Genomic DNA, 22,689 nt, shown 5'->3' on the forward strand with positions numbered 1-22,689 from the left:
TTAGTGGTTACGTCGGCACCTCTGTCCCCTCATTAGTTGCAGAAGGATTAAGTCCTTGGTTACTTTGTAGCAGTCATTATTCTTATAATTACCCCTGCGACCTGACGACGCTCCCTGAAGACGCAGAGTGGTGTAACACGCTGTCCCCATGAGGCCGTGTGTTTACAGTGTTTCCCAGATACCTCCGGCAGTGAAGACGCAAGGGGTGGGGGGACTCGGCAGCATCTAGTACAGAGACTGATGAAATCACCTGAGAAGTTAGGTGATGTCCCGACACTGAAGAGCGGCATCTAGATGGGTTAATAGCCATCCAAAACCTGGGCTGCCTTGTTCTGTCTGGCTTCTTCTCTAGTGAACTCCTGGTCAGTACAGACATGGATATAGTATTAGTGCGACTTCTGCAGGTCCTGTCCTATATGATGACATTAAAGTGTGGCAACTAGCATGTTAGCTCCTCGCCTGCACTGACCAGGGATGCACTAGAGAAGAAGCTGCAAGTGATTAAAGGTGACGGCTTCTCATTAACGTATTGTTTTAAAAGAACGGTGTTTAGTTTGATGCCATTACTGACCCTTCTTTTTTTATACGTTTTTCAGGATGATGTCAGCAACAAATCAGTAGAGGGACCTGTTAAAGGGTCTGATGTAAAACCGACTGGCAAAGCTGCGGTGCTGAACCACGAGCAGCGGCTGGAAAATATCATGAAGAAGACGACTTTTGAGGAGAAGGTAGGACGGCCATAATATTCCACTGCCCCCTACAAATCGACATCAATCCTAAACTTTGGCACCGTGTGTACCGACAGATTCGAGATGGGTGATTATTTTTTCCTGTCAAAGGTCTGCAAAAAAAACGTACTTTCTCTATCGCCTCTCATTGGGGGACACAGGAACCATGGGTGTATGCTGCTGCCACTAGGAGGCTGACACTATGCACAAAAAAAGTTATCTCCTCCTCTGCAGTGTACACCCCACCGACTGGCATTATACTCTCCAGTTTACCTTCGTGTCAGTAGGAGGTGGACACGGGTCTTTCATTAGACCCTTATCTATCTCAATGTGCGTCGTTCCTTTTCAGAGTTTCCGGAGGGATACAGGGTGAACAGTCACACCTGTAGTCCCACAATACGGACTATGAGTACGGCCTGTACTGCCACCCCGTATCCTCATAGATCCCACAGCAGGACCAAGAGCCTAGCACACAAGCGTGCTTAGAAGTCCGGTCCTGCATCCGTCCCCCACCCACTCGCCCACCAGAGCGAAGGACGTCCATCAGCTCCCTGGACGTCTGATATTTTCCCCGGATTGATGTTAGTAAGGACGGCGTGGGATGTTTTAGGTGAGTATTCCTACATATCGTACCCTCAAAGTGCCTCTGGGTCCCTCCTCAGTTCCGGGGTGGTCGTTTGGGGGTCCCTTGGGATCTTTTTCCAGGCTGCCTTGGCCTGGTCGGCGGTTTCCCATCCCTTCCATTGTGTATTGGCCGCCGGGGACACGTGGGGTGGGGGTTGTCGCTCCGTTCACGTGGCGGCTGCGCTGCTTCCTTCGGCGGCCGCGCTGTTCTCCGGCGCGGTGGCCTTGCAGGCAACCACGCTGCCTTTTTCCCCCGGCCGCACTGTGATGTGGCTGCAGCGCTGCTTCCACCTGCAGCCACACTGTTTCTGTCCCTTAGCGGCGGCCTTACAGGTAGCCTGCTTTCCTCTTGCAGCCGCACTATCCTTTTCTGACACAGCGCGGCTGCCTCGCAGGCAGCCGCGCCGCTTTCTCCTCCGGCTGCACTGTGCCTCTTTGTCACGGCGGCCTTGCGGGCGGCCACGCCGCTTTTCCCGGCGTCCGCGCTTCTCCACCGCCGCCAGCCTCAATTTTAGGCCCCGGCTTCTTCCGGGGCCTATTTCCAGCGCTGCGACTCCTCCCACTTTCCCTCGGGCGGGCTTTTCTCCCGCCCAACAATCATCGGTGAGCTCCGCCCCACTGGCGCCATCTTGGTGCTCCTGGCCTGCCGGTTAGCCCCGCCCACCACTCCCTGTGCAGCCGCAGTACTTGTTTCAGCACCAGGAACGTTTTCTTCGCAGCTTATGACCGCGAATTTCCGGCATCCTCGCATCTCCCCACTGCTGTTCTTCAGGCCTGCAGCAAGTTTCGGACAAGAGGGTGCCCCAGATGTGACTGCCTGTTCTCCTAGGGGCTATCGTTCCTGAGGAGCATCTTCCAAGCCGTGCAGCCTTCCATCTGGAAACCGCAGCGCCTGCCGTGAGTAGCTCTGCACCGCAGACTGACAATTTCCCCTCTAACCTACTGATATTTTCCTCAGGGGCCCGTTCGGTCTAATTTTAAGGGAGGTCGCTCCCGGCCTCCTACTTTTTCCCTACTTCCTGTGCCTTAGTGAAACACTTTCCATGTTCATCTTGTATCTGTAAGCTTCTCTCAGGCAGGCCTGCAGCAACCCACATTATGCTCCCCGCCCAGGACGCCCCTGCTGCTCTGCCTCAGAGCAAAGTCCCCACCCCAGGCTGGGCCTCCTCTCTGTCTCTATCAGAAGCGGATCTCACACGGGTATCCTAGACCCTTGTGTCCGTGCTCGATCGGTTGCCCCTGCAGACTTCCGTAGTAGCCAGCGGGTCGCAAGAAGCTCCGACCGAGACTTCCAATACAGGCCACGAAAGATCCAGACAGAAACGCTGGTCTGAGTTCCCTTCACGATCCATCTCGCCCCACGGTCCTTCTCTGTGGTTAACTTCCTCCGGGTCCTCAAACCCCCCCCCACCCCCCGGAGTCAGGCGAGGCTTTCTCCGATGCGCCTTCGGATGATAATTTGTGGCCGGATTCGAACCAAATCGCTAGCATGAGGGATATGGTTCAAAGCCTCGTTGGAGCGACCAATCAGACCTGTGGCATCAAAGATTCCTCTATGGAACCCGCGGTTTCGTTTAGACGGTCTAAACTACCTCCCAAGGTATTCGCTCCTCATCCTGAATTCGAGGAGCTTCTGGCCAGAGAAAGAGAGAGAATTCGACCAGACGTTTTCAAAGAGGCAAGCGTCTTGGAGTCTCATATCTCTTTCCTCCAGATCTCATCGCCAACTGGAATGAGAGACGATAGAGAACGACCTCTCCCTCTGTGGATCCGCCGGCTGCTAGACTTGCCACCAACACAGTCCTCACGCTGTCCGGTGGGGCGGCTCTGAAAGATTCCATCGATAGGATCATGGAATCCTTCGTGAAGTCGGCTTTCGAAGCTGCTGCATCATCCCTATGCCCGGCCTTTGCTTCCACTTGGGTTTCGAAGTCTGTAGCCGAAGGTGCTAAAGAACTCCGTTGGGGCATTCAAGCCGGAGCTCCACCAGATCGGCTGGCGGAACTTGCAACCCAGATTACTCATGCCGGGGAATAATTTGTTCCTTGGACGTCGTGTCTACTGCCGCTCAGGCGCCCAGTAATGTTGTTGCCAGCCGTCGCACCGTTTGGCTCGAGTCATCAAAGAAGTCCCTTACGAGCCTGCCTTTTCAAGGATCACGTCTTATCGGTTCCAAACTGGACCAAATTATTAAGGACGCCACTGGCGGCACTAGTTCCCTTCTCCAGACCTCACCTCCCTCCCCTTAGGCGGCAACTTCGGTCTTTTCGGCCTTTTTCATCATTTCGCGGCATCAGATTCCTCTTCGCAACAGCAAAGGCCACAGGCACGTTAAGAGAAGAAGGTTTTCTGCGGACTCACTCCTACCTGGCGTTCCCGCTACTCCTAAGGTGGATTCTCCAGGTCTAGGACTGGAAGATCCACCTAGGCATGACTCACGACTAGACCCCAGGCTGGGCAGCCGTCTCCTCTTCCTCAGGAACGTCTGGGTCTCCTCAGTAGAGGACGCATGGGTCAGGGAACTTGTATCCTCTGGATACAAAATAGATTCATTTCACGGCCCTGGGATCATTTCTTCGAAGCCCGACCTCCAAGAGACCCCGCTCTAGTCCCGGGTTTCTTTACAGCCATTGTTTCCCTCCTTAAATCCGGGGTAATCGTTCTCATCCCAGAACAGGAACAGTTCACAGGCTTCTCTTCGAATCTCTTTGTACCGAAAAAGGACGACAAGGTTCGTCCCAGTCTGGATCTCAAATTGCTGAACAAGAAGTTTCGTCTGAGACACTTCAGGATGAAATCCCCCTTGTTCAGTAATCGCTTCCATGGAGGCTCAGGAATTTCGGTTTCAGGCTCCCGAAAGTCTATCCATCTTCGCCGACACTCTAGCCGTTGCAGGTGGCTCGTCAACAGGAAGAAGTCCTGTCTTGTTCTTTCTCAGCGCCTCGTATTTCTGGGCATGTTCTTCGACACTTGTCGGACCAGAGTCTTCCTTCCCGAAGACAAGATATCCCTCCTTCGTCGGGAAGTTCGCTTGCTCCAGGGTTCTCGGCTTCCCTCCTTTCCGATGGGCCATGAAGCTCCTGGGGAGGTTGGTTGCAACATCTGAAGCGATTTGCCTTCGCCCATTTCATTCAAGACTTCTTCAGCAGGCTATTCTATCATGGGGGGGACAGGTCTTTCTTCTCCTTGCATCGTCCGATCCGGTTTTCTTCCCGGGTCAAACTGTTCCTTGACTGGTGGCCGAGGTCACTTCTCATATCCCTGAGCAGATCCATCAGAGCAGATCCTTCCTTCCAGTTCTCTGGCAGGTGGGGACGACGGACGCCAGCCTGCTCGGCTGAAGCGCGGGGCTGTCACCTGTTTTTTTTCAGGGTTGTTGGTCGGCGCAGGAGTCCTCTCTGCCGATCAATGTTCTCGAGTTCCGGATCATCTTTCTGTCTTTTCTTCACTGGGTAAGGATTCTCAGGAGCCTGCCAATTCGAATCCAGACAGACAATGCCACAGCAGTGGCATATGTCAACCACCAGGGGTGGACTCGGAGTTCTCTGGCCTCGGCCGAGGTTTCCAGAATCCTCCTTTGGGCAGAGGCAACGGTCCTGGTGAGATCCGCAGTGCATGTCCCCGGCATGGACATTTAGGCCGCCGACTTCCTCAGCCGCAAGGGCCTCGCGGCAGGGGAATGGTCCTTACTTCAGGAGGTCTCCCATCGGATTGCTCTTCGATGGGGGACTCTGGAAGTGGACCTCACGGCGTCCCGATTGAACAGGAAGGTCCCTCGGGTCGTCCCAAGGTCCCACGATCCTCTCGCAGTGGTGTTGACGCTCTGGCTATTCCTTGGTCGCAGTTCGTGCTCCCCTATCGGTTCCCACCCCTTCCCTTGCTTTCCAAGACAGACCCGATCTGCTGTCTCGGGGTCCGATCTGCCACCCGAATTATCGGTCGCTCAGTTTAACGGCATGGCTGTGGACACCACCGTTCTAAGAGCGTCCAGCCTTTCGGCCCGGATGATTCACACTATAATCCAGGCTTGGAAGCCTTCGTCTTGCAGGATCTACTATCGTACCTGGAAGGCTTATTTTCGTTGGTGCGAGTCCAAACGCTTTTCACCTATGTCCCTTTCCCTGCCTTCCCTTTTGGCTTTCCTTCAAGCAGGACTGGATTTGGGCTTCGCTCCTGGTTCCCTAAAGGGCCAGGTGTCTGCGCTCTTCTTCCCTTTCAGAAGATGTTATCATCTCAGCCACAGGTTAAGACTTTCCTTCAAGGCGTAGCCCACGCTGTCCCTCCGTACAGGGCCTCTGTGGATTCATGGGATTTAAAGCTTGTGCTGGACGTTCTTAGGGGTTCCCCCCCTTTGAGCCTCTCAGGGAGTTTTCCCTGTCAGTTCTATCTTGGACGGTGGCTTTTCTTGTGGCCATCACTTCGATCCGCCGCATTTCCGAGTTGGCGGCCATTTCTTGCCGACCTCCTTTCTTGATTTTTCCACCAGGACAAGGTGGTCCTCAGGCCTCCGCCTTCCTTCCCGAGGTGGTTTTCACATTTCCACCTCAACGAGGACATTGTTCTACCTTCCTTTTGTCCAGCTCCGACTCATCCTCTGGAGCGATCGTTGAAAAGGCTGCACCTCGTCAGGGCAGTGAGGATCTCCCTGGCTATTCTCTTTCGCCATCCCTGATGGCACACGTAGAGGCCTGCCGGCTTCCAAGGCGACTATTGCTCGCTGGATCAGAACGGCAATTTTGGAGGCTTACCGGGTCAAGAACAGTGTGCCCCCTCCTGGGATTAAGGCTCACTCTACCCGGGTAGTCGGCGCTTCCTGTGCGGTACATCACAGGGCTTCTGCCCTACAACTTTGCAAAGCGGCAATCTGGTCTTCCATCCACACGTTCGCCGAATTTTACAAGGTCCATACCTACGCTTCGGCGGACGCCAGCCTGGGCAGAAGGATCTTGCAGGCGACAGTAGTGAGTCCTCTGACCTGATGGAAGTCTGTTTTCCCACCCCAGGAATTGCTTTGGGACGTCCCATGGTTCCTGTGTCCCCAATGAGAGGCGATAGAGAAAACAGGATTTTTGGTTGCTTACCGTAAAATCTGTTTCTTGGAGCCTCCATTGTGGGACACGGCTCCCTCCCAAGTCGTGCAGTTTTCTGTGGTTCTAAGTTCTATGACTGTTCTCATGTTTACAGTTCTCACCTTTGTGGTTAGGTTATTTCAGCCTTATTGTTTTGTCTCCTGCTTTCTCACTAAGGCTAGGTTCACATTGCGTTAGGGCAATCCGTTTAGCGCATACGCTAGCGGATTGCGCTAACGCAATCGCCCAAAAGGGATTGCGTTGGGCGATCCCGCTTGCGCAGATGCCCGATCTACGCTAGTGATGAACGGACATCGCTAGCTAGTGCCGAAGATGGCATGCGCTAGCGATCCGTTAGCACATTGCCATCAATGGGTGCGCTAATGGATCCGTTGCATGGCGTTAATTGCGACAATTTCGCCATGTAACGGAGTCCGCTAGCGGACACCCATTAACGCAATGTGAACCTAGCCTAACTGAAGAGCATAATACCAGTCGGTAGGGTGTACACTGCACTGGAGGAGCTAACTTTTTTTGTGCATAGTGTCAGCCTCCTAGTGGCAGCAGCATACACCCCATTATTCCTGTGTCCCCCAATGAAGGCTCCGAGAAACAGATTTTACGGTAAGCAACCAAAAATCCTGTTTTGTTTTTTTATAAAGGATCGTAGGTAAAATAAATCAATACTAAAATTTCCTCTTTTTTTTTCCCTATTCAGCCTGAAAAAGATTTCTTTGGCCGCCAGATTGTAAAGAAAGTGACCTCTACAGTTTCAGGTAACGCTCTTGCCCTAGTTTGCAGGATGGTTTGGGGTCCGCACCTTTACAAGGCTGAGACGAGACCTAAACAATGGATGTAAGGGCTGTTTTTAAGTTCAGGGGTCCATGTAAACATGGCAGCGAGCAGTCGATCTCCTCTTTTATTAGGGGGGATGTGCAAACTGTACAGGGGCCAAACAATTGTATTAATGGAGCAGAACGAGTTGCAATGCTTGTCTTCACTCAGGGATTTGCATATCTTAAGTAGTTTTTTTCCCTTAAGGAAAGCAAACTCCATCTTGTACTGCTGACAGCAGGAGGCATCAGGTGCAAAAATAAAACCTAATTTGAAGACTAAACCACGGGCATGTTACGGCAGGTCTTCGATCTATCGTTTCTCCCTGATTCAGCATTGCTGCCGGCCGCCATGTTCGCCGCCTCTCACAGGAAAGTGGTCAATCAAATTTTTATGATGAAGCCCATAAAGTGGCTGAGACGATGGCGGAGGAGACATCCACCGAGACGAGTCTTCTATCTTCCTGCCCGTTACATATTTTATACACATTGATCCGCTGCCTGGTATAATGAGCCTCTGGAGCGCTGCGCAGCTGCGGCCCCTTCATACTCCGACCCTCCCCCGGTGCATTATCTGTGATGTACAGCAAGGGGTGACGGCTCTGGCCACATCGTCACTTCCACTCTCGCTCTTTTATCCACCTCAGCTCCAGTTGTTAATCTTCTATTTATTTTTTTCCTTTATAAACGATGAATGATGGCCATTATGGCTGCCAGTGAGTTCGGAAGTTGTGACCCGGCTTTTTCCCTAGTCCTGAATGATAAATCTGCAGCCGTCATCCGACGGTTTCTGAACATTTTGACACCTAGAAAATCTCGGTGTTTGCTTTTTATCTAATCATATTCATTTCTAGCAGCGAACGCCAAACAAGAAGACTGTGTAGAAAAGAAAATGGGGACGGCCGTGGGGAACAGCCACGTCTGGTTCCGGTTCAATGAAGGGGTTTCTAATGCCGTGAGGAGGAACGTTCACATCAAGGATCTGTTATGATGATGATGAGGATGATGGCTGCAGAAATGTATAAATGTGTCCATGGATAGACTTGGTCCAGAGTCCCAAGGTGGTTTGGTCGACTTTGCTGTGTGTTTGGGCCGAGAGATGACCATGAACAGATTCATATGTTGTGCCATGTGGAGACTTGTTCATAATGTTCATATATTTGTGAGAAAATGTATACAGATGTGTTTTGTATTAAAATGTGAAATATATAAAGTTCCTTGAAATTTACTTAACTACCGTGTGTAAAGGGAGAAAATGTGGTATTAATGTTATCTGTACATAATGCCAAGAAGAAGCAACAACCAGTGTTGTATTGCTGCCCCCATATAACTACTATAACACTGGCATTATTTTACATAGGGGGCAGTATTATAGTAGTTATATTCCTGTACATGGGGCAGTATTATAGTAGTTATATTCTTGTACATAGGAGCAGTATTATAGTAGTTATATTCCTGTACATAGGAGCAGTATTATAGTAGTTATATTCCTGTACATAGGGGGCAGTATTATAGTAGTTATATTCTTGTACATAGGGGCAGTATTATAGTAGTTATATTCTTGTACATAGGAGCAGTATTATAGTAGTTATATTCTTGTACATAGGAGCAGTATTATAGTAGTTATATTCCTGTACATAGGAGCAGTATTATAGTAGTTATATTCCTGTACATAGGGGGCAGTATTATAGTAGTTATATTCTTGTACATAGGGGCAGTATTATAGTAGTTATATTCTTGTACATAGGGGGCAGTATTATAGTAGTTATATTCTTGTACATAGGGGGCAGTATTATAGTAGTTATATTCTTGTACATAGGGGGCAGTATTATAGTAGTTATATTCTTGTACATAGGAGCAGTATTATAGTAGTTACATTCTTGTACATAGGGGCAGTATTATAGTAGTTATATTCTTGTGCATAGGAGCAGTATTATAGTAGTTATATTCTTGTACATAGGGGGCAGTATTATAGTAGTTATATTCTTGTACATAGGGGCAGTATTATAGTAGTTATATTCCTGTACATAGGAGCAGTATTATAGTAGTTATATTCTTGTACATAGGAGCAGTATTATAGTAGTTATATTCCTGTACATAGGAGCAGTATTATAGTAGTTATATTCTTGTACATAGGGGGCAGTATTATAGTAGTTATATTCCTGTACATAGGGGCAGTATTATAGTAGTTATATTCCTGTACATAGGAGCAGTATTATAGTAGTTATATTCCTGTACATAGGAGCAGTATTATAGTAGTTATATTCTTGTACATAGGAGCAGTATTATAGTAGTTATATTCCTGTACATAGGAGCAGTATTATAGTAGTTATATTCTTGTACATAGGGGCAGTATTATAGTAGTTATATTCTTGTACATAGGGGGCAGTATTATAGTAGTTATATTCTTGTACATAGGGGGCAGTATTATAGTAGTTATATGCTTGTACATGGGGGGGCAGTACTATAGTAGTTAAATTCTTGTACATAGGAGCAGTATTATAGTAGTTATATTGTTGTACATAGGGGCAGTATTATAGTAGTTATATTCTTGTACATAGGGGCAGTATTATAGTAGTTATATTCTTGTACATAGGGGCAGTATTATAGTAGTTATATTCTTGTACATAGGGGCAGTATTATAGTAGTTATATTCTTGTACATAGGGGCAGTATTATAGTACGGTAGTTATATTCTTGTACATAGAAGGCAGTATTATAGTAGTTATATTTCTGTACATAGGAGCAGTATTATAGTAGTTATATTCTTGTACATAGGGGGCAGTATTATAGTAGTTATATTCTTGTACATAGGGGCAGTATTATAGTAGTTATATTCTTGTACATAGGGGCAGTATTATAGTAGTTATATTCTTGTACATAGGGGCAGTATTATAGTAGTTATATTCTTGTACATAGGGGGCAGTATTATAGTAGTTATATTCTTGTACATAGGGGGCAGTATTATAGTAGTTATATGCTTGTACATGGGGGGGCAGTACTATAGTAGTTAAATTCTTGTACATAGGAGCAGTATTATAGTAGTTATATTGTTGTACATAGGGGCAGTATTATAGTAGTTATATTCTTGTACATAGGGGCAGTATTATAGTAGTTATATTCTTGTACATAGGGGCAGTATTATAGTAGTTATATTCTTGTACATAGGGGCAGTATTATAGTAGTTATATTCTTGTACATAGGGGCAGTATTATAGTACGGTAGTTATATTCTTGTACATAGAAGGCAGTATTATAGTAGTTATATTTCTGTACATAGGGGCAGTATTATAGTAGTTATATTCTTGTACATAGGGGGCAGTATTATAGTAGTTATATTCTTGTACATAGGGGCAGTATTATAGTAGTTATATTCCTGTACATAGGAGCAGTATTATAGTAGTTATATTCCTGTACATAGGAGCAGTATTATAGTAGTTATATTCTTGTACATAGGAGCAGTATTATAGTAGTTATATTCCTGTACATAGGAGCAGTATTATAGTAGTTATATTCTTGTACATAGGGGCAGTATTATAGTAGTTATATTCTTGTACATAGGGGGCAGTATTATAGTAGTTATATTCTTGTACATAGGGGGCAGTATTATAGTAGTTATATGCTTGTACATGGGGGGGCAGTACTATAGTAGTTAAATTCTTGTACATAGGAGCAGTATTATAGTAGTTATATTGTTGTACATAGGGGCAGTATTATAGTAGTTATATTCTTGTACATAGGGGCAGTATTATAGTAGTTATATTCTTGTACATAGGGGCAGTATTATAGTAGTTATATTCTTGTACATAGGGGCAGTATTATAGTAGTTATATTCTTGTACATAGGGGCAGTATTATAGTACGGTAGTTATATTCTTGTACATAGAAGGCAGTATTATAGTAGTTATATTTCTGTACATAGGAGCAGTATTATAGTAGTTATATTCTTGTACATAGGGGCAGTATTATATTATAGTCTTAGTATCCAATGTTTCCCACTGATATCACATTTGGGGGAGGTAAATGACTGCAATGACAGTGATGGAAAAAAAATGCACCAAGTTTTTATTAGATATGAATTTTCTATTCATTTTTATAATAATCTTTGCATTTAATTCTTTGGACAGAAAAATACAAAGGGGTTGGGGGTCTGCAGGGTCTCCCCTTATTTTCTATAAATTAATTACAACAACCTGGAAAGCATAGACAGTTTACATAGTGCATATTCTGGAAGGTACAGTCGGGGGCGCTGTTGGGTACAGCGGCACCAGGGCCTGAAGCCTCTCATGCTACTTTCGCAGTGCAGGTCGCGCCCGTTTATTGCCGTGTGACGCAGCGCACACATAGCAGAACCTCTCATCGCAGAGCAGTTTGCTAAACTAAAGCAAAGGCATTCTCCCGCATTTACCAACCGTGTAAACCTAAAGGTAAAGTATAATGGGTCCTCGTCTTCACCCCTCTATCTACTGGTCATGGAGAAATGTAGGAATCTGAGTACACGGGCGCCTGTGAGCCCACTGTGGAATAATGCAGCGCAGTCGTCAGCTTCCTATCTGCACCCGATAATCAGTATTGGTTACATTCAGAGTAAATGAGAAGATCTGGTGGGGGGCAGTGTCGGGGGGTCGGAGCCTCACAGGATGCTGCACTTTCCTCTCTCCACCCACGGGTTGTTCTTCATCAGCTCAGGGTTCAGGAACGGGTCATTGGGCACCCCCTCTTCTATCCACTTTAGTAACCTAAAATAAAAGGAGTGGGAGACAAGTTACTACAAGTCTTCATACTCCACAGACAGCAGCAGTGCAAAGAATGGGGGAGGCACAGAGCGGCAGGTGAGATCAGAAGCAACTCATAGACTTGGCTCCATCATCACTTGCTGGTTGTCCACCCCTCCCACGTGATGATGGAGCTCTTTTCCCCCCTGGGTGATGGTGAGCTATGTAGGTCTCTGGTCACCCCACCTCCTGGGTGACCATGGAGCTATGTCTCTGCCACCCCATTCTACCCTGGGTGATGACGGAGATATGGTTTTGCACCCACTGCCTGTAACCACGTTGATGGAGTCTTTTTTCCCCTTTCAGGTGGTAATGGAGCCTTGTCTCTGCTTTCCAGGTGGTGATTGAACTATGTCATCCCCTTCGCCTCCCTCCAGGTGATGATGGAGCTTTGTTTTTCCCTCATACTTGATGTGATGGAGCTTTGTGCATTTTGACACTGAGATGTTGATGACAAAAAGTCACATCGCCACCTGGTGGTCAGAGATGCTCCTAGGTAAGGGAGTCAGTTCTACCTTTAATTGCGGCAGCTAGGGATATAGTATATACAGGAGGAGCCGTACTGGTGTTTCCATGTCCGCACCATTATCACTCCTCACTGGACACCGTACATTAACCATTACACGGCCAGGCTCTGCCTCAGCTCTGACGGCCACCTGTAATGGATGAAGCTATGGCTGTGCTTTCCCTTATTGACCTGCTGTTCGGCTTTTCATTAGTAAGGAGCAGACTTTTAATTACGGCTCTTTAAAGTCTAATTAGGAAATTGGCTGTAACGTGTCTTAATCACCAGGACGGTGAGTGGAGTCTTCACCCCATGACACCGGGTCACCGGCTCTGTAACCTACATCATTATAAGGAGAATAGGGGCCACCTCTTTCCCCTCTAAGAATTGACGTGTTCATTTATTGCTTTTTGTGGGGACCCTGCACCTTTTACTCCGCACCGTCCCTGGAACATGGCACACTATATGATCACAATTCCCTCCTTACATACTCTGTGCTGCTTTCTCAGTGTCTGTTCCTTAATATTCAACATTTCTACACTTCCCTTCCAGTAGATGAATGCAATTTATTCTTAAATCCTCTGTGCTGCGTCCCTCTATCATACGACTTATGTACAGGTGATCTCATGAAATCCTCTGTGCCACGTCTCTCTATCGTACAACTTATGTACAGGTGATCTCGTGAAATCCTCTGTGCCACGTCTCTCTATTGTACAACTTATGTACAGGCGATCTCCTGAAATCCTCTGTGCTGCGTCCCTCTATCATACGACTTATGTACAGGTGATCTCGTGAAATCCTCTGTGCCACGTCTCTCTATTGTACAACTTATGTACAGGCGATCTCATGAAATCCTCTGTGCTGCGTCCCTCTATCGCATAACTTATGTACAGGTGATCTCCTGAAATCCTCTGTGGGCGTCCCTCTATCATACGACTTATGTACAGGTGATCTCCTGAAATCCTCTGTGGGCGTCCCTCTATCATACGACTTATGTACAGGTGATCTCCTGAAATCCTCTGTGGGCGTCCCTCTATCATACGACTTATGTACAGGCGATCTCCTGAAATCCTCTGTGCTGCGTCCCTCTATCATACGACTTATGTACAGGTGATCTCCTGAAATCCTCTGTGCTGCGTCCCTCTATCATACGACTTATGTACAGGTGATCTCCTGAAATCCTCTGTGGGCGTCCCTCTATCATACGACTTATGTACAGGTGATCTCCTGAAATCCTCTGTGGGCGTCCCTCTATCATACGACTTATGTACAGGTGATCTCCTGAAATCCTCTGTGGGCGTCCCTCTATCATACGACTTATGTACAGGTGATCTCCTGAAATCCTCTGTGGGCGTCCCTCTATCATACGACTTATGTACAGGTGATCTCCTGAAATCCTCTGGGCGTCTGCGCCTCTTGTACTCACTCAGGTATGGACTTGGAAGACATCTCTCTCTTGTAGGCCAGCTGGTACTTCAGACTCTCCACCTCCTTCTTCATCTGGGGCGCGTCCATCTCATCCATGGCTGCTGCTGTTCAGTAGAAGACCCCGCAGAGAATGTGCTGTAAGATTACACAGGTTATACCCCTCTGTACCATCCTGCCCCCCGTCCCGTAGCTCCGCAGGGGTGTCTGCCATTACCTGCCGCCGGACACCAGACTTCGGGGATGCTGTCGCCTCTTATCTCCGGCCGTTTATCTCCTGCTTTGCATCTACGACTGGGCAGAAGTCAAATGAAGCTTGGAGGGGATTTGTATGAGATTTGAATGTTCCAGGAGGCGGCAGAGGAGGAGAGGAAGGGCGGCTACACGGGCAGACGAGGGCGGCCCTATATGGCATTTAGGGCAGGTGCAGCACTAGGGCCCCAGCGAGCGCCTGGGGGAAGAAAGGACTGGATGAGAACAGACGTGCAGTAGGGTCATCCTCTATACACAGGACTACAACCCCCAACGTGCCCGCAATACAATCCTACCATCCTCTATACACAGGACTACAACCCCCAACATGCCCGCAATACAATCCTCCATACCCAGAGCACTACAACCCCCAATGTGCCCACAATACAATCCTATCATCCTCCATACACAGAGGACTACAACCCCCAATGTGCCCGCAATACAATCCTTCCATCCTCTATACACAGGACTACAACCCCCAACATGACCATATTAGAATTCTACCATTCACCATATATAAAATTGTACTGTGGCTACACTGGGAGTTGTAGTGCTCTATGTATAGTTGATTATAGAATTGTATTCTGGTCATGTTGAGGGTTGTAGTGCCTTGTCATCCTCTATGTACAGAATACTACGACTCCCACCGTGAGCACGATACCATCATCATCTAGACATAGCACTACAACCCTCAATACGACTGATCACATGGATGTGACCACATACATTACTATTACCCCCTGCACCGAGAAGACTACAACTCTCAGCAGGGCTATACTACTATCCAACTGTCCTCTGCACAGAAGAGCACTACAACCCCCAATATGTCTATACTACTGTATGTATCATATAGCTGCACAAATCTATTATCCTCTATGGAAAGACTGCACCACCCAACATCAGTGTAATAGAGGACTACAACTCCAAATCTGGACACTAGACCATGCTATTAGTCTATACACAGAACTACAACCCCCAGTGTGCCCATGATCCAGTGTGTGATAGTGAGGGTTGTAGTCCCCACTCGTTATCCTCGCGCTGTGGATTAAACACAAATCTGAGACTCCAGGAACAATATCTGACAAAGCTGGAGCAGATGGAGGATGGGGGTTGTGTCCTGCCCATATTTTCACACAAACACAGATCAGGATCTTTTTATTTTGGGAGTGGGAGGGACACGGGGGGGTCGGGTACATGAAGGATTAATATTTTCTGCCGGGTGTAAACATTTTATGAGATTTCTGAGCACAGAGACCCCCAGTCCTGAGTCCCAGACCCCCGATGTGATCGGATGGTCATCACATAGAGAGATTGCACCAGGATAAGACCGTGCAGATATTGTGTGGTCCGTAACCATGGAGACACATAGGTCTTCATAAGAGCTGTGTACACAACAGTATTTTTTTCTTTTTAAAGCTTCTTCATTGCCGGAGGCGGATTATTACAGATCCAGATCTCCCGCTTCCCTTCCCCGGCATTGGAGATAACATTTCCCAAATTTTCACTGCAAAACTCAGGGCATTCAAGTCCTGTGCCCAGAACCTAGCAGGAACCCAAATTGGGTAGAAACACCCCCAGTATGACAACTTATGGAAATATTTTTGCTAATTTCCACCCCATTTACGATGTGGTTGGCAGGACTATACGGACAAAATCAGGACCGTAGAGGGGTATGGGATATATCAGACCTGGCAAACTGTGGCCAGGGACAGCCGTAGAAACACTGGAGTACGGCTATGGGGCTGCTGAGTCGGGGGTGGTCTGGTGCTGTGATCCCCCGCCCTGTCTTGATTTCAGGGGGCATATATAGTTGAACATAACGGTGGAGGAGTGAGCCGTCTGCTCCCTCTGCCACCATTCAGTCTTGGCCCAGCAGGCGTCATGTCCTCACTAGGTGTGCTGCCCAGCGGGCGTCATGTCCTCCCTATGAGCTGCCCAGCGGGCGTCGTGTTCTCGCTAGGTGTGCTGCCCAGCGGGCGTCATGTCCTCACTCGGTGTGTGCTGCCCAGCGGGTGGCATGTCCTCACTAGGTGTGCTGCCCAGCGGGCGTCATGTCCTCCGTATGAGCTGCCCAGCGGGCGTCATGTCCCCGCTAGGTGTGCTGCCCAGCGGGCGTCATGTCCTCGCTAGGTGTGCTGCCCAGCGGGCGTCATGTCCTCACTAGGTGTGCTGCCCAGTGGGCGGCATGTCCTCACTAGGTGTGCTGCCCAGCGGGCGTCATGTCCTCCCTATGAGCTGCCCAGCGGGCGTCGTGTCCTCGCTAGGTGTGCTGCCCAGCGGGCGTCATGTCCCCGCTAGGTGTGCTGCCCAGCGGGCGTCATGTCCTCGCTAGGTGTGCTGCCCAGCGGGCGTCATGTCCTCACTAGGTGTGCTGCCCAGTGGGCGGCATGTCCTCACTAGGTGTGCTGCCCAGCGGGCGTCATGTCCTCCCTATGAGCTGCCCAGCGGGCGTCGTGTCCTCGCTAGGTGTGCTGCCCAGCGGGCGTCATGTCCCCGCTAGGTGTGCTGCCCAGCGGGCGTCATGTCCTCACTCGGTGTGCTGCCCAGCGGGCGGCATGTCCTCACTAGGTGTGCTGCCCGCAGCCTCAGTCCACATACTGCACATTGGTGCTACACGGTGAACCTGTGGTGGGAAACGGAGGTCATCATACTCTGTGGGAATATAGTAGGGGGTATCATACTGTGTGAGGTCCAAGAGGGGGTATTATACTGTGTGGAGGCCATTATATTTTATGGGGGACTGTGGTTACCAGCATACTGTTTGGGGCGATCATACTGTATAGGGAGCTCTGGGCGTGATTATACTGCATGAGGCGCTGTGGTTCCGTCATACTGTGTGAGACCTATCATAGGGAATAGGCTGTGGGAGCCATCATACTGTAAGGGAAGCTGTGGAGGCCATTATACTGAGGGGTTGTGGTTCAATCATACTGTATGGGAAGATGTGAAGGCTGTCATCCTGCATAGGGAGATGTGGGGACCATCATACTGTATGGAGAGTAGTGGGGGCCCATCATATTGTATGGGGAGTTGTGAGGGCCATCATACTGTACGGGTAGTTGTGGGAGCCATCATATTGTATAGGGAACTGTGGGGGCCATCATACTCTATTGGGAACGATGGGTACGTCATCGTGCATGGAGGGCCATTCTATTGTATGGGGGGCATCATACTGTATGGAGAGCTGTGGAGGCCATTATAGTATGTGGGGGCCAGTATACTGTATGGAGAGCTGGAGTTGGGCCAGCAGGCCTCACACAGTGTAGCAGTGGTTTGGAGAGTAGAAGTCATCATAGTGTATGGGGGGGCCATCATACTATATGGGGAACATCATACTATATGGCGAGCTGTGGGGGCCATCATACTGTATGGGGGTACTGTTAGGGCCATCATACTGCATGGAGAGCTGTGAGGGCCACCATAATGCATGGAGAGCTGCAGGGTCATCTACACTGTATGGAGAGCTGAGGGACCATCATACTGTATGGATATCTGATGGGCCATCATACTGTATGGAGAACTGGGGGGCCATCATACTGTATGGATATCTGATGGGCCATCATACTGTATGGAGAGCTGGGGGCCATCATACTATATGGAGAACTGAGGGGCCATCATACTGTATGGATATCTGATGGGCCATCATACTGTATGGAGAGCTGGGGGGCCATCATACTGTATGGAGAGCTGGGGGGCCATCATACTGTATGGAGAGCTGAGGGGCCATCATACTGTATGGAGAGCTGTGGGGCCATCATACTGTATGGAGAGCTGAGGGGCCATCATACTGTATGGAGATCTGTGGGGCCATCATACTGTATGGAGAGCTGGGGAGCCATCATACTGTATGGATATCTGATGGGCCATCATACTGTATGGAGAGCTGGGGGGGCCATCATACTGTATGGAGAGCTGGGGAACCATCATACTGTATGGAGAGCTGGGGGGCCATCATACTGTATGGAGAGATAAGGGGCCATCATACTGTATGGATATCTGTGGGGCCATCATACTGTATGGAGAGCTGGGGGCCATCATACTGTATGGAGATCTGTGGGGCCATCATACTGTATGGAGAGCTGGGGAGCCATCATACTGTATGGATATCTGATGGGCCATCATACTGTATGGAGAGCTGGGGGGGCCATCATACTGTATGGAGAGCTGGGGAGCCATCATACTGTATGGAGAGCTGGGGAGCCATCATACTGTATGGATATCTGTGGGGCCATCATACTGTATGGAGAGCTGGGGGCCATCATACTGTATGGAGAGCTGGGGAGCCATCATACTGTATGGAGAGCTGGGGAGCCATCATACTGTATGGATATCTGATGGGCCATCATACTGTATGGAGAGCTGGGGGGGCCATCATACTGTATGGAGAGCTGGGGAGCCATCATACTGTATGGAGAGCTGGGGAGCCATCATACTGTATGGATATCTGTGGGGCCATCATACTGTATGGAGAGCTGGGGGCCATCATACTGTATGGAGAGCTGGGGAGCCATCATACTGTATGGATATCTGATGGGCCATCATACTGTATGGAGAGCTGGGGGGGCCATCATACTGTATGGAGAGCTGGGGAGCCATCATACTGTATGGAGAGCTGGGGAGCCATCATACTGTATGGATATCTGTGGGGCCATCATACTGTATGGAGAGCTGGGGGCCATCATACTGTATGGAGAGCTGGGGAGCCATCATACTGTATGGAGAGCTGGGGAGCCATCATACTGTATGGATATCTGATGGGCCATCATACTGTATGGAGAGCTGGGGGGGGCCATCATACTGTATGGAGAGCTGGGGAGCCATCATACTGTATGGATATCTGTGGGGCCATCATACTGTATGGAGATATAAGGGGCCATCATACTGTATGGAGAGCTGAGGGGCCATCATACTGTATGGAGAGCTGGGGAGCCATCATACTGTATGGATATCTGATGGGCCATCATACTGTATGGAGAGCTGGGGGGGGCCATCATACTGTATGGAGAGCTGGGGAGCCATCATACTGTATGGATATCTGTGGGGCCATCATACTGTATGGATATCTGTGGGGCCATCATACTGTATGGAGATATAAGGGGCCATCATACTGTATGGAGAGCTGAGGGGTCATCATACTGTATGGAGAGCTGGGGGCCATCATACTGTATGGAGATATAAGGGGCCATCATACTGTATGGAGATATAAGGGGCCATCATACTGTATGGAGAGCTGAGGGGTCATTATACTGTATGGAGAGCTGGGGGCCATCATACTGTATGGATATCTGTGGGGCCATCATACTGTATGGAGAGCTGGGGGCCATCATACTGTATGAAGAGGTAAGGGGCCATCATACTGTGCAGAGAGCTGCGGGGCCACCATTCTTTGTATGAGAAAAACGTGAGACAGCGATGAAGAGGAGGACGTGAATCAATGGGGAACGCTGGTCCTGTAATGGATATGGATGGGCCCTCTGTTACTGGGCTCCAGATGATTGATGCTGAGAAGGCAACAGGGGGGGGGGACCTGACAGTTATCCAGGAGTCTGGGGGTCTCTGCTGAGATGTCTAGAAGCCCCCGGGGGTCTGTGCGGTGATATATAGTCTGGGCCTCGTCCATCTCCTCGGTTTACTGACTGCATCCAGCCGCTAATGCATCCCATGAAACCAATGCAAATTCTGCTGCCAGTCTCCATCTGTCGCCCCTCCCCCGGTGCGGTCCCCCATGTATTTGTATACTGGATGTAGATGTTGTCCCTGCACTGCTCCTACAAACCCACAGACACAGTATTGACACAGGGCTGCCGCTATTAACTCTGTCACTACCACTGAAATCAAACCTCACACTTAAAGGGACGGTCCAGAATTTTCTATTAAACGGTCTGAAATGCATTGGAGCATGAGCGTTACTTACGTAGAAACACCTAAACTAATCCTCTGATGTTCCCGTGACCCACGGCGTCCAATCACTGACCTTGCTAGTCACATGTCACCATGCAGTCATTACCGAAGGCAGAGATTGGCTGCACAAGTCACATGACCCGACTCTGTGTGGATTGGGGGAAGCCGCCGTGCGGCAGTGATCGTCGGGGCGCGCGCATGCATAACTTGGCACATTTTACTCCCAGCGAGTATAAAATATTAAATTTCCCCCAAAGTCTATTAGAGAATCGCAGAACTTTTCATTATAAATGGATTAAACCTCGTTCCTATAAATCTTTAATTGCTCACAAAGCAAAAAAAAAAAACCTTCTCCGCCTAAGAAAACGACTCGTCGGGGAGACGTTCAGCGACTCGAGCGGAGATTAGTGAGCAGAATCCGTCATTATGGAGGATGATCACCTAATAGCACCAATAACACAGCCCGGGGGCGGCGGATGACCCCCGGAGGTGCAGGACGACTTACCACCAACACAGGAGGGGAGGAGGGAGCTGGAGCTGCAGGTCTTACACCCATCACTCAGCATTTCTGCCCCCCAAGTGGCCGATACAAGTGGAAAGTGGTGTGAATCGGGGTCAGGTGGGAGGTTGTGCCCGTGGATATATTCTAGCACGGAGGTCAGACCCTCCATCGTCACCCGTACGGGCCCTGTACACACACATAGGACTCCATTCACCCATTGGAGGCCATACAGAGCCCCTCGGGCCCCCGGCCTTTGACCTGGGGAGTACATATCCAACATATACCGTAGACATAAAGGGGTGGGGGGGTCACTTACTTAATGTGAGGCCTAACTGGTCTGAATTGTGGCCTGTGACCAGCAGAGCTTACACCCCACAGCGAGATTACGGAGGGACCCTATCCCCTAAGCCCACCCTGCCCGGTGCCCACAGCTGTCAGGACGATTCCATCATGTTTCCGCCGCGAGACGACGAACGATGTGATCATCTCACCAAATCTTGGGGGGGAAGCAAGAAAGAAAAATGGTGCACTGCATCAGTCAGGAAATCTATGGCCGCCGATATATTAGACTGGCGGAGGGTCCCGGATAGAGGTGGAGGAGGGAAAGATGGGGAAGACCTCAGCCAAAGACGAATCTGCTCGGTGCAAAAAAAAAAAAAACCTTACAGATGTAGCAGAGCTGATCCAGTTGTGGGAAGACAATGCAGTAGGTTTTGCCTGCAGTCCTATGTAAAAATCATCGAATGATGATCTCCCCTGTATGTACAAGTTGAGAGCAGCTGTGATAATGACCCGTTCGATATAGGACAGTGACGGTATATCGATCTCATAGGAACAAACTGACCTCAAATTGGGATTTGGAACCTGGATCCCCCCAGAAGTAAATACAAAGCCCCCAGACGTAGATTACAGGAACGGGCAGAAAACATCTAGAATAGGACTTGATTTCCCTTCCGATCTCTTGGACCATCGGCAGCTACTTTGCTGAGATCGCAATGGGTGCAGGTGCTATAGTATGGGGGTCTCCCCCAATCTGTGCTTTTACATAGGACTGCAGGCAGGAGACAGGAGAATAAAATGACACTTTCATCTCTGCTGCATCTGCCTATGGCTGAATACAGGCGGCATCCACAACTTTGTCCACGATGGCGATAATAGACCCCCAACACCCTACAGAATAATGGGGCAGGGCCCGCTGTTAACCCACTAAGTGCTGCACCCCCCGCTGTTAACCCACTAAGTGCTGCACCCCCATCGTTAACCCACTAAGTGCTGCACCCCCCCATCGTTAACCCACTAAGTGCTGCACCCCCGTCGTTAACCCACTAAGTGCTGCACCCCCGTCGTTAACCCACTAAGTGCTGCACCCCCATCGTTAACCCACTAAGTGCTGCACCCCCATCATTAACCCACCAAGTGCTGCACCCCCGCCATTAACCCACTAAGTGCTGCACCCCCTGTCGTTAACCCACTAACTGCTGCACACACCGTCACATGTAAATATTCCAAAATAGCAAAGAGGCTCCTTACCTGATCCTGCAGAAACGTCTGGAAGATGCAGCAGAATCCAGGACGGAGCAGGGAAGCGTCGTCTCCCCCCGGATCCTGGCAGGGGCCTTTATAAAGGATGAATCCTGCTAAATCTGCCCAGAATGTAATCTGTTAATGTAGCAGCAATCCAGCCGCAGCGGAGGGAGGATTAATACCAGTGATGGCCTTTTATTTCTGGGGATGGGTTGGGCGCGGCTCCAGCAGGAAGGTTTTGTGGAGAGAAGGCGCCGGGATCTGCCGTCTCCTCATCACTTACTATACTCTGCATCAAGTAGCAGAAAAAAAAAAAAAAAAAATCAGGGTTGGCCTCGGACTCATTAGTCACCCGGTGTATTTGTACCATTTTATCGCTGGCGGATGCTAATGACATCCAATGTGCGGCTGCCATAGATACCTGTCCGGGGGATTCAGCCTTTAATTGCTTCCCTAAGGAAAAGCAGAGGATGGCCGAGTCTTGTGTGTTTAGGAGGAGAGAGTTGTCACCCGGAGACGACAAAGAAGCCGCGGTGTAAAGAAGAGCGACACGG

The 22,689-nt window shown here is 49.2% G+C and overlaps 2 protein-coding genes across 5 annotated transcripts in view; one reads left to right on the plus strand and one right to left on the minus strand.

Annotated features, from left to right (window-relative positions):
- CHTF18 (chromosome transmission fidelity factor 18) overlaps positions 1 to 8,467 on the plus strand; it is a 33,842-nt gene extending 25,375 nt beyond the window's left edge. For 2 of the 4 annotated variants that reach the window (XM_069734624.1, XM_069734626.1), the window contains exons 20-22: positions 597 to 728; positions 7,140 to 7,197; positions 8,109 to 8,467. In XM_069734624.1, the coding sequence (XP_069590725.1) occupies positions 597 to 728; positions 7,140 to 7,197; positions 8,109 to 8,245 (327 nt within the window). In that variant the 3' untranslated portion in view covers positions 8,246 to 8,467. The remainder of the gene's footprint in view (positions 1 to 596; positions 729 to 7,139; positions 7,198 to 8,108) is intronic. The other 2 variants (XM_069734625.1, XM_069734627.1) reach the window with 1 other exon arrangement.
- Positions 8,468 to 11,295: 2,828 nt separating this feature from the next.
- GNG13 (G protein subunit gamma 13) lies at positions 11,296 to 22,427 on the minus strand. Its single transcript, XM_069734628.1, has 4 exons — positions 22,142 to 22,427; positions 14,174 to 14,407; positions 13,958 to 14,094; positions 11,296 to 11,990 (listed from the first exon to the last, which is right to left on the minus strand). Exons 3-4 carry the CDS (start codon positions 14,053 to 14,055, stop codon positions 11,885 to 11,887), a joined length of 204 nt encoding a protein of 67 aa, XP_069590729.1. The 5' UTR covers positions 14,056 to 14,094; positions 14,174 to 14,407; positions 22,142 to 22,427; the 3' UTR covers positions 11,296 to 11,884.
- Positions 22,428 to 22,689: the final 262 nt, after the last annotated feature.

This window comes from Ranitomeya imitator, chromosome 7 (assembly GCF_032444005.1).
Source record: "Ranitomeya imitator isolate aRanImi1 chromosome 7, aRanImi1.pri, whole genome shotgun sequence".
In the NCBI taxonomy this organism is placed as follows: domain Eukaryota; kingdom Metazoa; phylum Chordata; class Amphibia; order Anura; family Dendrobatidae; genus Ranitomeya; species Ranitomeya imitator.